The sequence below is a fragment of the Numida meleagris genome, chromosome 1, assembly GCF_002078875.1.
Source record: "Numida meleagris isolate 19003 breed g44 Domestic line chromosome 1, NumMel1.0, whole genome shotgun sequence".
Taxonomy (NCBI): Eukaryota; Metazoa; Chordata; class Aves; order Galliformes; family Numididae; genus Numida; species Numida meleagris.
In genome coordinates, this window is record NC_034409.1 from 165,580,298 (window position 1) to 165,594,228 (window position 13,931).

Sequence of the window (13,931 nt, forward strand, 5' to 3'; positions counted from 1 at the left end):
CCGCTCCGCAGCAGCTATAAAACCTGGGCAGCTTCTAAGGAGCTGCAGAAGGGGTGCAAACAGGGGTGCTGGCTCCTAGGGTTGGGTTGGTATGGACCTTCTGAGCAGCCCACCCACACAGCCTGGTAACACTGCAGCTAGAGCAAGAGCCCCGTGGGCTGCCTGTGCCATAGCTGAAATGTGACATTTCTGGGAGCTCTGTGGTGGACTTTGACACTTGCAGAGACCTCTTTCCACTGTCCTCGCAGGAGAGGTGTTCCACCCCTTGGATCATTTTTGTAGCCCTCCTCTGGATGGTCTCCAACAGCTCCATGTCTCTCCTGTCCTGAGGACTCCACATCTGGATGCAGTACTCCAGGTGAGGCCTCACTAGCACAGAGCAGAGGGGGAGGATCACCTCCCTCACCCTGCTGGCCACGCTCTCCCCTTCCAGCCGTGGGTCTCCCACGGCCAGCGGATCACTGCCCTCAGCTCCTTACACGGCAGCACGGCGCCCTCAGCCTCCCCTCGCGGCCCCTTTAACCCCGGCTCCCCACGGCTTCCCCCGCTCCCCCCTCAGCGCGGGCCGGCGGGGGGCGGGGCTGCGCGTCGAAGCCTCCTGGCGGCGGGGCGGGGCTGTACGCGTAGCGGTGCGGGCTGAGTGCGCGCTGCGTGCGGCTGAGGGGCCGGGCTGTGAGCAGCACGCGGTAGCTTCGCCGAGCTAGGCAGTGTGTTCTAGACCTTTTGCCGGCTAAAGGCGATCGAATGTACTCGTGACTTTTGGAAAGCGAGCATGGAGGAAGTTTCCTGCTAACCCAATCCGCGTTCGTTTGGGTGTCGTCTCTTTAGTCCTGCTGGCATTCAGGCACCGGCGGTGCGCTCAGCACGGCCGTTTTTTACCGCAAAGCTGAAGGCGTTCATTCATTTTACGTCTGGAATCGGGTTTCAGGTACTTTGCCGTTCGTGCATCTGATGTGGATTTCTTGGGGAAGCTTCCCGTTCTTCTGTCAGCGTAGGGAAGAAACTCTGAGTAAGAAGCAAAGCTGAGGTAGAAGGGCAGAGTGGCTCAGTGGTGTTTTTTGTTTGTTTGGGTTGAGATATGTCTGCCATCCTGCTCTTATCTCTTCTTAGAAGTACGGAAAGCTGGAAGGGGGAATGCAGGGCAGGGGTAAGGGGGAAGACACGTGGAGGAGTTTGTGTGCAGCAGCAGGAGAGACGTGCTGTACGCCTTGCACAGCCACAGACCTTGGCAGCAGCACACACGGCCTTCACCTTGGGGTGCAGCAAGGGAGCAGTGCTGTGAAGTTTCTGCATTAGGGTATCCTATGCATATATCAAAACTAAAGCTAATACAAGTACCTCTGTGTGCATATGAGCCTTCATTTGGGAGTGCTTGCCCGCTTCTGTACCATGTTAGTGCGCCAGAATTGCGCGGGAGCTATGCAGCCTTCATTGCTTAGGCAGGGTGAAATACAACGCGAGCAGAAGCGCAGGAAGACTTTGGATTGCGATCAGTGTTGTGGTGTTTGTTACAGGTGAAACCTGGCCGGCTGCGTGTGGGGCTGGGGTGGAGGCTAACCGGTAAATTTTAATTCTGTCAGTGAAGTCCCAAAAGTGAAGGTGGTGTTCTACGGCTGGTAGTGGGGAAACTGAGTGTGGATTTGTCTCGGCTAATTAAGTATTGATTAGCCATTAATCATGGTAGGGCCAGAGGCGTGTGAGGAGCCTGGAGCTGGCAGTGTGCTCTCTGGCACCGTGTCCTGCGCGTGTGGCTCTGCTGCTTTCCTGGCAGAGTCTGTGCCGCTGGTTCCTCATCTGACCTGCTCTGGTTTTGGCAGGATAATGGGTGACCTTATGTGCCTTTGGTTTTGTTTTCACGTTTGGGGTGTTCTGTACTGAGTCCTAAAGGGTATGCTGGATTACTCTGGGTTTGGTGGCAGAGTGTTTGGACTTCGCTGCTTTGACTTCCTTTGTATTGTGTTGCCTCAGAAGACTGAGGACCCAGGTACCTTCCTCAGGAAAATAACAGGAGTAAAGGAAAGCTAGGCCTGCAGTAACTATTCATCAGGCGTGTTAAGTCTCTGCAGCTTCTGCAGGCTTCATTCCTATGCTGGGTTAATAGCACTTCCAGAAGCAGAAAGTGGCCGAAGTGGGTTAATCTTTACAACAGCCAGTGCTAAATACCTGGCTTATTTGGGATATTTTCCAGCTGGGCTATGCAGATGAGTAAACAAAGTAAGAGGGAAAGGAACTGCTGAGGGAAGAACTTTAAAATTCAATTATTCTACGAAATTAATTGATAAAGGGTGCTGTAGAGTCAGGTTTAGGAGTATCTGATAGGAAATGAGGGTAGAAAGTCTTCATGTTACAAGGAAGAGAAAATAGGAGCTGTGGAGACACCTGCTGGTGTGGGGGAGGGCAGCCTTCTATGGGCTGGGCCGGGCTGGTTTTACAGCCTGTAGCTCTTTGCTAAGAGAATTGGATGATTTGAGCACCTTGCAAAGCGTATGCCATAGATCATTAGGATTTGTGGTCACTTTGGCTAATTCTTTTCATTGATGTCTAAGTTAGATTGGGCTTTTGGCTGTGAAAGCCCTTATGCACCTGCTCGCAGTGTTTCTCTGTAATATTAACAAGAAGGAATATTGTGAAGTGGTAATGGAAACGTTTCTTAATGGGAGCAAAATGTTGTATGTGTCCATATCTTCTGCTGAAATGCACGAAGTCGTGTTAACGTTGATACTGGGTGCAAAAGGGCAGAAGTTTAGTAATGACTGTCATTTGATTCCATTTGATTGCAAGATGTAGTCAAAGTAATTCAGCTTGCTAAGAATCATCAGAGTTTATTCATTGCAGTACTCCATAAGACCATTCCTGAGAGACAAACTCCTTTCCTCTTTTATGATGAGGACAGTGGTTCCCCAAATATGTAGCAAAAGCATGGGCCTGAACCAGGTGCCTTTGTTCAGTATTCTTGCTTTTCTTGTGATTGTCAAAGGTATTAAATGGTTTAACTTGTAGCATGTTTTCTAGGTCCATTTTAAATGGACAAGACTCAACGTTTTGTTAAAAATTAGCATGTACATTTATGTAATACTAGTTTTATTTGTAGAAGCTTTAAATCCTCTCCTTCTTCCACAGAAAGAAGAGCTGGTCATGTCAGCACTGAGCTGGAAGCCTTTTATCTATGGAGGCTTAGCATCAATCACTGCAGAATGTGGTAAGCATTTCTGTAGCTCTTTACGTGATTCCTTTAACTCAGATATAGGCCCTTTTAATACCAGCTGGTTCCGTGCTGTTACTGATGCAATGTTCTATGGTCCTCTCTAGTGTACAGCATGAGAGTATTTCTTCAGTACTGACTGAACAGTTGCTCAGAGCTATGTTCTAACTTTAAAACGCTTCTGTAAATTCATATCCCTGTCTTGTTTTAATACAACATTTGTCTTTGGATTCTATTCTTTGGAGTGTGTTGATCTGATGGTAGGTGTACACTGCTCTTGTTTTGCTAGGGTAGTCAAGTAAAGCTGTCATATTGCCTGTAAACATAGTGAACACAAAATAGTTCGATAGGAAGCGTGTAGGGCTTCTGACAAGCTGTCTAGAAAAACAGGGTGACCTAAAATGAATCACTTTAACAAAGTCCTGGAAAAAGAGTCCATATGCTTTTCTTTTCAGGAGCATTTTTATATGTATTAAATAAAGGCTGGTGTTTCTTATGTCATGTTTTTTGTCTCCTTTGTTTAGGTGAGTGCTTCCTTAGCATTTGTTTTTTTTTTTTTCTTTAAGGTACTTTCCCAATTGATCTGACTAAAACACGTCTACAGGTTCAAGGTCAAGTTAATGATGCCAAATATAAAGAGATCCGCTACCGTGGAATGACACACGCCCTAGTCAGAATATTCAGAGAAGAAGGATTGAAAGCCTTATACTCTGGGTAAAACAAATTGAGCTGCAGTAGTAGCTTCTGTCCAGTCCACTGATGAATATAAACCCATAATGGTTAGACTCTTGGGTTTCAGGTTGATAAGGTATTTGGAGAAAACACATTGTTCTTCTCAATCCGCAATTTGAAAGCCCAAGCTTAATTACTTCAGGCTCTGTACTTAGCAATATCACCTGGTAGCTTTTTTTTTTTTTAAAGAATGACCTACTTGAGAAATAATATAGCAAAGCATAAGGTTGCTTTATAGAATGATGCTACAGTTCTTCCATCTTTGCAGTGCTTCCATAGTGGTTTCTTTATTCATCTGGAGAAAACTGAGCTTAACCTTCGTTAATTTACTTTTCCTTGCTTTGGCATGTAGATAACTATGCATGCTTTTCTTTATAAGATGTAAGATGTGTGGGAAAGGATATCATTTGTAGCTATTTGAGACAAGCTTGCCAGCTATTTTAAAGATCAAAGTTTGAGGCATACTCTGAAAGTAATCCATCCGCAGTTCATTTATATTCTTGCAGCCTTTATTAAAACAAGAAGCATACACACTAAAACCCAGAACAAGCCTCCCCATCCAAAAAAAAAAAACCAACCCCAAAAAACCCACCTTGCTTTAGTTCCAGTGGGATTAAAGTGTAGATTTAAATGAACAAACGTTTGATTGTTCAGTCTCCCACTTTAAAAAAGTGTTAATCAGTCTGTTGCAAATTTGAGCATAAATATTATCACTGCCTTTTTTTTACAGGATTGCACCCGCAATGTTACGCCAGGCTTCATATGGAACTATAAAAATAGGCACTTACCAGAGCTTAAAAAGAATGTTTGTTGAACGTCCAGAAGGTGAGTAGTTTGTGTGTGCTTTTCTGGGTTTCTTTTTGAGGGGGAGGAGGGGAAGGTATTGTAATTGAGGACTAGTTTGCTTGAGGCTGGTTGCTTCCATTTGCTACTTTATTGTAGCAATTTGAACAAGTCTCCTTAGAAGACCTTCTTTGTACTAGGAACAGCCAAGTGAGCCAGCGAGGAAGCCTTGTGTCAGCACCAGTCTTAAGGCTTTTTTAAACTCTCTCTCTGGTTAAAGTAGAGGTGGCATCATCCTGCCACGGATGCATTTTAAGCTTGGTAAATCTGCTGCTAAACTTTTTTGTTTTTTTATGGAATAGATGAAACTCTGATGATAAATGTTCTATGTGGCATTCTTTCGGGAGTAATTTCGTCATCTATTGCCAACCCAACAGATGTCTTAAAGGTAATTATGTATTTGTATGTAATTTGTATGGAGTTTGTCCTTAGTGTCTTTTGTGTTTTCACTGAGGAATTGCAGAATCTTTGACTTAACGGCTACCTCTAATGAAAAATTAAGAAAATTCTTCTGCTTGTAATTGAGAAGTGGTTTTTCTAAAATGACTGTAAAATTCATCCTTCCTAGGCTAGTGTGGTTATTTAGAGGCATTTCTCATAGAAGCTTTTGCATTAAGCCTGACATCAATTAATTATTTCCCGAAGTGATGTCCATATTTGGCTCTCTTTGGATTTCAGCAAAGCTTTCAATACTGTCTCTCACGGTATCCTTCTGGACAAAATGTCCAGCATAAAGCTAGACAAGTGTGTAATAGGATGGGTGAACAGGTGGCTGATGGGTCGGACTCAAAGGGCTCTAGTAAATGGGTTTCCATCAGGCTACTGGCCAGTCATAGTGGGTTTCTCCAGGACTCAGTTTTAAGACCAGTTCTCTTCAATGTTTTTATAAATAATCTGGGTACAGGTGTTGAATCCATACTAAGTAACTCTGGGGATGATCTGCAATTAGGGGGAGTCGTGGACTCCTTCAGGGGTAGGGAGGCCTTGTGGGGAGACCGTCAGAGATGAGAGGGCAGGATGATCAACGACTGTATGATTAGTAGCTGGAATCTTCATCTTCTTGCTTTTCATTTTGAGGTGTTCGTATGAGAACGCTGCAAAGGACATCTTGCAGAAGCCATCTGCCAGTCTAATCTAAATGGTGTAATGTTCAAGTACAGAAATAGAGGTGACTTAATGCAGCTAAAAACTGCACCTCATACTGATTCAAAATTAGCATCGTGGTAATGCCAGCTATCAATTGGTATTCAGAGAAATTGACTTCTTGTTTCAAAGACTGTAACTTACTGTGTTTTAAAAACTGTCTTAAACTATTATTGGTCTTCTGTTTGGAAAAGTCTTTATTTTCTATTTTGATCTTCAAACAATCTCAGATCAGAATGCAAGCCCAAGGCAGTGTGATTCAAGGAGGAATGATGTGCAACTTTATCCAGATCTATCAAAATGAAGGAACTAAAGGATTATGGAAGGCAAGTGTTTTGAACCATATCCTACATTTTCAGTACACTTTGCTCAACTGTATTTCATCCAGAGTATTCTCAAGCAAAACACGGATGTGTCGGTAGCTAAGATGCGTGTAGTTTGTGATGACTGCTTCACTGCTGGTGTCTCAGTGACTTTTGACAGAGATTGCTGCCAGTCTTTTATTCAAGCATTAGTCAAGTCTTATATTAAAAACATCAAAAAAGAAGGCTTAAGCCAAGTTGACTACCTCTAGGCCTTTTTTTTGATTTGCAAAAAATATCTCAACTGTATTCTATTATGTTAACCAAAAAAATAAAAACAACTAAACAAAAAACAAAAAAACCCCATAAACCCACCAATGAAACTACAACAAATCACAAACATTTAGAATATTGGGAAAGGAAGATTGTTATGAACGTGTTCTCTAGCTCAGGATTTCTTGTACTCAGTCTTGTAGGTTGTCTGTTTTACTGATTACTGTCAGTGACTAACGGAAGACTGTTCTGAAACAGCTGGAAAACAGAAATGGTTTTCTAAAAGCTTCTCCATCTGTTTTGCTTTTCTGTCCACCTTTCTCAACTCGTCAATTTTTCAGTTAGTGTTAAGGGCAGCTGTTGTTGAGGTCTCTGACCATCGATGTAAATTTGGAGGTTAAGCAGAGGGATGGAGTAACAAAAAGAAATCAACATTCATTCTGGGCAAGTGATTTACCTGTTGAGTATGCAGTGTGCCTTACAGATTTGTGGTTTCTTGCTTTGTACTAGAAAAGATAGTATTTTCTGATGGTGCATGAAAATGAATTATGCTTTTTTCTTTTCCCCTTCAGGGAGTGTCCCTGACAGCACAGAGAGCTGCTCTGGTTGTTGGAGTGGAACTGCCAGTATATGACTTCACCAAGAAGCAAATAATCACGTCTGGATATATGGGAGACACGGTGTACACTCACTTCCTGTAAGTTTGTCTAATTAAATCTGCTCACATAGCTCACCACTGGCTGTGGAATGAATCTTGATTTCATCTTTTTTCCCCTTCTGTGAAGATACCAATCCAATTCTGTTCAGTCAGCCTAGCTGTAACTGTATTTCTGGTGTCTTCATGCTTTTCAGTGCAATAGCGCTTAAAGTGACACATAACAGGGAAGTTTATTTAGGATCTGAATTGAACTTTCTTTAGAATATGGAATTCTGTTTTGTGGGTGGTCTGAACCATGAAGATTTGAAAATTGAACTTAGGGGGGAGCTGGAGTCAAATAATTGTTATTTTAAGAGGTGCAAACGTCTGTAAGTAGAGTCTTTGTGTAAGGTGTGTCTATGAGATCTTTCAAGATTAGGCATTGTACTAAATGAGAAGTGATTTTTCACATCAATAACGTTATGTGATTTTTAAATAAGCATCAGAAGTGCTGATTAGACTTTCTTTTTTTTTCTTTCTGTGGGAGGCTGGGTTGATTCTTGTGCTTTCTTTAAGCATGGTAGGTCAAACTTTGTTAAAACTTTATTTTTGCAGTTCGAGTTTTACTTGTGGGCTAGCTGGAGCCCTAGCATCCAACCCAATTGATGTGGTGAGAACGCGCATGATGAATCAGTCAAGCCAGCCAAATGGGGGGCACTCAAACTACAAGGGTACTTTGGATTGCTTGTTACAAGTAAGTAGCTTGCGTATCAGCTTAAGTAGAAACTTGTGCCTGGGCAATAGTTTAGGTGTAGAACATGACATTCTAAGTTTATGTAGAAATTAATCCAAGTAACTTCTTTCTTCTGTATGCTCAAAAGGGCTGCACTGCCAATATGCTTGGTGTGAAAAGCATCTGCTGTTGTGATGGGTCAGAAAGACAGCTAGCTTAGTGTATGTACAGCAAACAGTTTCAGTACTTGGTTGAGAAGGCTAAATTTCTCAGCAGCATTGTCTTTTACTTTATACAATATTAGGATAGAAATGGTAATGTTTTCATCAGTTCTTGAGCAGCATCTTCTGGGGCCAGATGTGTTTTTTCTGCTTTCTGGGTAATGGAAAGTCTGGTACAACTAAAAGCAGCGTTAGTCTCTGATTTGATCAATCAAAGCAGGAAAGGGCAAAAAAACGTAGAGCTCTCCACAGGCAGGAAAAAATACAAAAAGCCTTCTGCTGATTGGGGAAAATGGGAAATAAACTAGAAGAAAATCCTGGAGCTGATGGTTGAGTGTGTATTTACTTCCACCCTATCACTATTAATGCTGCTTCTCTCTAGAAACTACAGAAGACAAACTTCAGCCCCCTGCCCAGGGGGTGTCATCTTTAGGTCCACAGTTGCAAGTGGGGCCTTAATGGCTACAGTTTCCCCCTTCACTTGTGAAAGAGGGAAGACAAATTTATTGTTAGAAGAGAACTGCCTGGTTTGGACGGTCAGTGAATTGAACTGGAAGAAAAAAAGTTTGGAAAGATAGGGATCTGGCTGCTGCAAGGGATTTGAAAACTATTTCATAACAAACATACCATTGCCCTTTCTTGCTCAGCAGTCGAGTAGGAGTGAGCAAGAAGGAAGAGATTAACATATCTCTTGGCTCAAATTTTTTTATTACAGATTTACTTCAGCACCCTGGAAACAGACAAGTTGGGGAAAGTTTGGCCTGGGAAAAGACACTTGCAGTTGTTAGTGCTTGAACACACAGGTTCTATCTCCCTTTTGCAGTAGGTACTCTCGTAGAGGCTGAGTGTAGGCTGTGTGTCCAGTGATCCTGTTTTTACCTCTTGGTTTAAAGCAAGAAGAGGGAGGATTATGTGTATATTTCAGTACTTTTTACTTAAAAAGTACTTTTAGTACTTTTTTCCTCACTAATTGAGTTACATAAATGCGTTCCTGTTGTGTTTTGTTTTCCAGACCTGGAAGAACGAGGGCTTCTTTGCTCTCTATAAAGGGTTTTGGCCAAACTGGTTAAGACTCGGTCCTTGGAATATCATTGTATCCTTTTAAAAGGTGTGCGAAACAGACTGAGCTAGCCTTGCAACAGCTACTGAGAAGTCGTGTCAGCCTACTTTTTCTTAATGGACCATCATCTGGTGGACCATTTCCTTAGTCATCTGCTCCCAGTCAGTCAATATGTGATGTGTTGCACTGTGAATTGTATGGTGTGATCTTGAAAACCATTTTTCTGTTACTCCCTCAATCTCATAACCGTCTGTTCCCTTAGTTTGGAATGTCTAACTCAACTTTGTCTAGTTGTGTTTTACAGCCTGCTAATCAGAACCCTGCAGAAAGTGACATAGCAATAGTAATGCTATTGCCGTGAGCAAACTTACTTCAGCTTATTAAAGCAGAGACAAGAGTCTGAGGGCTCTCACAGGGGTCTCCTGCCTCCTGTTCTGTTTTTGAGATTCTTAGGAACAGGGCTGGGAGAACAATTGGCATTGCTAGTCTTGATGTTTTCCTTGTACAGCAGTTCCCTGAAGCAAGTTTGATTGTATTATGTAGTACTACCAACAGTCAGCACTTCTATAAAGGAGGGAACTAGCAGTGGAAGGAAGTTTGACACGTGGCACTGTCCCATAGCAGCAACGTAACCATTTTTCACTGTGTGAACAAGAAATAGTTTTCCTTAATAATTGTTTCAGTTCTTTGTGACATATGAACAGCTGAAGAAATTAGACTTGTGATGTCCTGGCCCGTATACTGAATTCAGCTCTCTGGCTTTAGAGCGACTTGTATGTTACCTTGAGTATCTTCTTGCTGTCTGAGATCATGACCCAAGGAAGAGGTAATCAATCAGAAGACTTTGGAGGAGAACCATCTAGAAGTGACTTCACTGCAAACTCTGGCTCCTTTCACAGGGTGGTTTGCTCACACAGTTAAGTGGATGATGTGCACTATTTTCTAGACTGAACCAAAAGAAAACACCAAAAACAGCAATGCCAAAATGGTGGAGTCGCGCTCACTCAAAAAGCAACAACAACTGAGAATGCTAAAATGCTGTCATCCCACAGGGATCTCCCTCAAAAGGCTGGAGCACCCTGGAAGGGATGCTCTCTTTTCCTTAAAATGAGAACTCTTAAAAGGCCAGCTTCCCAAAAAGCAATCTTCCCCCTCATGACCCCCCCAAAAGGCTGGTTCCCCCCAATAAAAACAAAACACAGCCCTCTGAAAGCCGCCGCTTCCACGAAGAATTTCAGAAGCTGTTGTACCCCTCCAGAATATCCGCTAACTTGAGAAAATCTGGTGTCACTCTTCCCCCACAAGAAGAAAAAAAAGAAAACTGAAAAAAACGAAACAAAACAGCACTCCTTCTAAGATCTGAATAAACCTCAACCCCTTAAAGGGTAATCACTTCTAATCCCGAAAAGCAACCCCTCACTTCAAAGAAGACCTTTCCAAGGACTGTGTAGATGTGGCACTAAGGGGCATGGGCGTGGTGCTGGTGAGTTGACACATGGACTAGGTGATCTTAGAGCTCTTTTCTAACCTTAATGATTCTGTGAATTCTCCAACCTCTTAAAAACCTGATCCCTTGAAAAATACCCCAGTTCCCCCAGATAGATAACTCAACCCTCACAGGCTGCGGGCCCTGGGGTTGTGCTCTCCGTGGCAGCCCTGTGGATGGTATCCCAACGCAAGTTCCGTGTTCAGAGGTGGATAGCTAAAAAAACGCACAAGGCCATTTCTCAGGTCAGATGGGTTTTGTGTATCTGCGCACATTGGTCTTCACTGTAGTTGTTGCTATGCTGCAATTGAAATATTTGTAAATAGTTTTGTACAAATGATGTATGTCTAACTTTTATTACGCTTATTAAAGATTTTGAAATAACCGTGTAGTGGCTCTGAACTGCTTCCAGATCTTTTCCAATGGGAGCCGGGGTGGCTCTTTAGATACCCCGGGGTCGTTCCCAGCGCCTGGGCCTATCTGCTCTGGCAGGAACACCCAGAGCAGGGTGCCCGGGACCGCGTCCGAGCGGCTCTGGGAGATCTCCACGGAGAAGACCCGCGGCCTCAGGGCAGCCCGCGCAGGGCTTTCCCGCGGCGGCCTCCTCGCCGGCAGGGGGCGCTCGCTCGCTTTCTCTCTCCCTTCCCTCTTCGCCACGCGGCCCGGCCCGGCCCCCGGAAGCGCCGCCGCGTTCCGCCCCCCTCTCCGTTCCGTCCCGGCCAGTCCGCCGCCGCCAGCATGGAGGAGCCGCCCCCGGCCCTCGAGCCGGCTGGGAAGGAGTCGCGGGACCGCCTGAGCCTCTGGGACCGCCGCCCGCACCCCGCTGCACCGCTGAGCGACCGCCAGACCGACTCGGTGCTGGAGCTGAAGGCGGCGGCCGAGAACCTGCCGGTGCCGCCCGAGGTGAGGCGGCGGCGCGGCCTGGGCGGGGGGGGCGCGGCGCCACGTCGGCGGGCCCGGCCCCAGCGCGGCTCCCACACGGCAGCGCCCGGGCTTTCGATGCGCCTGCTGGGCGGCACGGCAGACCGGCTCCGGGCCGGCGGGTCTCGTAGCGGGGCTGGCCAGCCGCTCCCGTCGCGTCCCGGCAGCCTGCACGGCTTCCGGGCGTCCTCACTGACCCCTCGGTTCATCACGGCTCATGGAGCTGCGTTTCTTATGGCCTCGTGTTTTGATCCAGATCGGTTCATAGGTGCTGTCACCGCTGTCAGTTCCTGGTACACAACCACAGCACGACTGAGGCTGGCAAGGGCCCTCTGGGTCCCTTCTGCTCCAGCCCCTGCCCCAGCAGGGACACCCAGAGCAGGGTGCCCAGGGCCACGTCCAGGCGGCTCTGGGAGATCCCCGAGGAGGAGACCCCACAGCCTCTGGGCAGTCTGTGCCAGTGCTCTGTCACTGCACAGCACAGCAGTGCTCCTGGTGTTCAGAGGGAACCTCCTGTGATCCAGTTTGTGCCCATGGCCTCTGGTCCTTCCATCAGACACGACTGACAGAGAGCCTGTCTCTGTTCATTTGCACAATTTCTGACTGCTCCAGCAAGGAACATAAATCCAGGAATAGCATTTAGAAGCTCAGTGATTTGTTGTTACCATGGAAGATATGTTCTCCCGCCCAGTTATAAAATGTCAGGCTCTGGTAAAGCAATGAGTTATTTATGAATTCTCATTTGCTGCTGTGTCTACAAGGGAAAGTTCGGGTTGGATGTTAGGAAAAAATTATTCTCCAGAAAAGTGGTAATGCATTGGAACAGGCTGCCCATGGACGTGTTGGAGTCACCGTCCCTGGAGGTGTTCAAGAAATGTGCAGATGTAGCACTGAGGGACGTGGGTTAGTGGGCACGGTGGGGATGGGGTGACAGTTATACTAGATGATCTTAGAGGTGTTTTCCAGCCTTAATGACTCTATTAAAGGGGAATAAAATGTTTGCATTCCTTAATGACATTTTCTGTGAGAGTTTCTGTATTTGAAGAGGATCATTCTGCAGTTTACAATGCCATATAACTATCCAAGTTAGCTATCAGCAAGTGTTTGAAAGGTTGCAATAGCAAAGGAGAGAGAGTAAATCAATTCCTTCCTGAAATGCACCTGTTTAATTTCATACTTCCTGGTTCTTCTTTTATGTGAGCTGTTGGTAACCGCATAAGTAAAAGCTGGCAGATATCCAGAGTGACTGTAGGAGGATGTCCTGCTGTTGGAAAATGTTCTTAAGGCTCTCCAAAAACTTTGCCACAAGACAGGTGACACGTTTGCCAGTTGGGACAATGGGAATGTAAGGACCTTAAGGGCTCCAGCTGTTTTTGGCTTTTGGTGAAATGGATTAGGACAGCAGCTCCTCAGCTGTTGGAAAATCAGGCTCAGTAGTGGCCACAGGAAAATCCCCGGTTCCCCAGTCAGGATACTCCCTATTCTGGGGAAAAGGTATATAGAAGGTGAACAAGATAAGTCAGGCTGTGTTTTAATTGTAGAATGGCTTAGGTTGGAGGAGACCTTAAAGATAAACTTATTTTCAATCCTCCTGCCATGGGCAGGGTTGCTGACCATGAGATCAGGCTGCCTAGGGTCCCATCCAGTCTGGCCTTGAATGTTTCCAGATACAGGGCACCCACAGCTTCTCTGGGCAGCCTGTGCCAGTGCCTTACCACCCTCTGAGTAAGGAATATCTTCCTAACATCAAACGTAAATCTCCCCTCTTTTAGTTTAAAGCCATTCTTCCTTGTCCTGTCACTACCAGACCTGCATAAAAAGTCAGTCCCTCTCCCTTCAAGTACTCGAAGACTACAATGAGATCTCCACAGAGCCTTCTCTTCTCCAAGCTAAATGAACCTAAATCCCTCAACCTTTCTTCATAGGAGAGGTGCTCCAGCCTTCTGATCATCTTTGTGGCCCTCCTTTGGACCCTCTCCAACAGCTCCGCGTCCTTCTTGTGCAGGGGCCCCAGGCCTGGACGCAGTACTGCAGATGGGGCCTCACGAGGGCAGAGCAGAGGGGGACAATCCCCTCCCTCTCCCTGCTGGCCACCCCTCTGTTGATACAGCCCAGGATACTGCTGGCCTTCCAGGCTGGCACATGTCCAGCTTTTCATTCAGTAGGATTCCCAAGTCCTTCTCCACAGGGCTGCTCTCAGTGAGTTCTCCCAGTCTGTACTCATATCTAGGATTGCCTCAACCCAAGTGCAACAGCTTGAACTTGGCCTTCTTGAACCTCAATAGGTTCTTGTGTGCCCACTTTTCAAGCCTGTCCAGCTCCCTCTGGATGACATCCCTTCTTTCTGTTGTGTCAGTTGCACCACTCAGCTTGGTGTC

The 13,931-nt window shown here is 45.6% G+C and overlaps 2 protein-coding genes across 2 annotated transcripts in view; both read left to right on the forward strand.

The window, feature by feature from the left end:
• SLC25A30 (solute carrier family 25 member 30) lies at window positions 635-11,016 on the forward strand. Its single transcript, XM_021375717.1, has 10 exons — window positions 635-928; window positions 3,121-3,199; window positions 3,769-3,916; window positions 4,665-4,759; window positions 5,080-5,165; window positions 6,151-6,246; window positions 7,068-7,192; window positions 7,748-7,886; window positions 9,099-9,179; window positions 9,830-11,016. The coding sequence occupies exons 2-10, from the start codon at window positions 3,136-3,138 to the stop codon at window positions 9,869-9,871; spliced, it is 876 nt and encodes a 291-aa protein (XP_021231392.1). The 5' UTR covers window positions 635-928; window positions 3,121-3,135; the 3' UTR covers window positions 9,872-11,016.
• The window catches only part of COG3 (component of oligomeric golgi complex 3), a 31,735-nt gene continuing 29,113 nt past the window's right edge, over window positions 11,310-13,931 (forward strand). The window contains exon 1 of the mRNA XM_021375661.1: window positions 11,310-11,535. Coding sequence (XP_021231336.1) covers window positions 11,371-11,535 — 165 coding nt within the window. The 5' untranslated portion in view covers window positions 11,310-11,370. The remainder of the gene's footprint in view (window positions 11,536-13,931) is intronic.

Excerpts from the sequence above, each read along its gene's own strand:
- SLC25A30 (XM_021375717.1), top strand. The coding sequence starts at position 3,136 with ATGTCAGCACTGAGCTGGAAGCCTTTTATCTATGGAGGCTTAGCATCA. Across the intron at positions 4,760-5,079 it reads GTTTGTTGAACGTCCAGAAG|ATGAAACTCTGATGATAAAT; the intron begins GTGAGTAGTTTG and ends TTTATGGAATAG. Across the intron at positions 6,247-7,067 it reads GAACTAAAGGATTATGGAAG|GGAGTGTCCCTGACAGCACA; the intron begins GCAAGTGTTTTG and ends TTTCCCCTTCAG.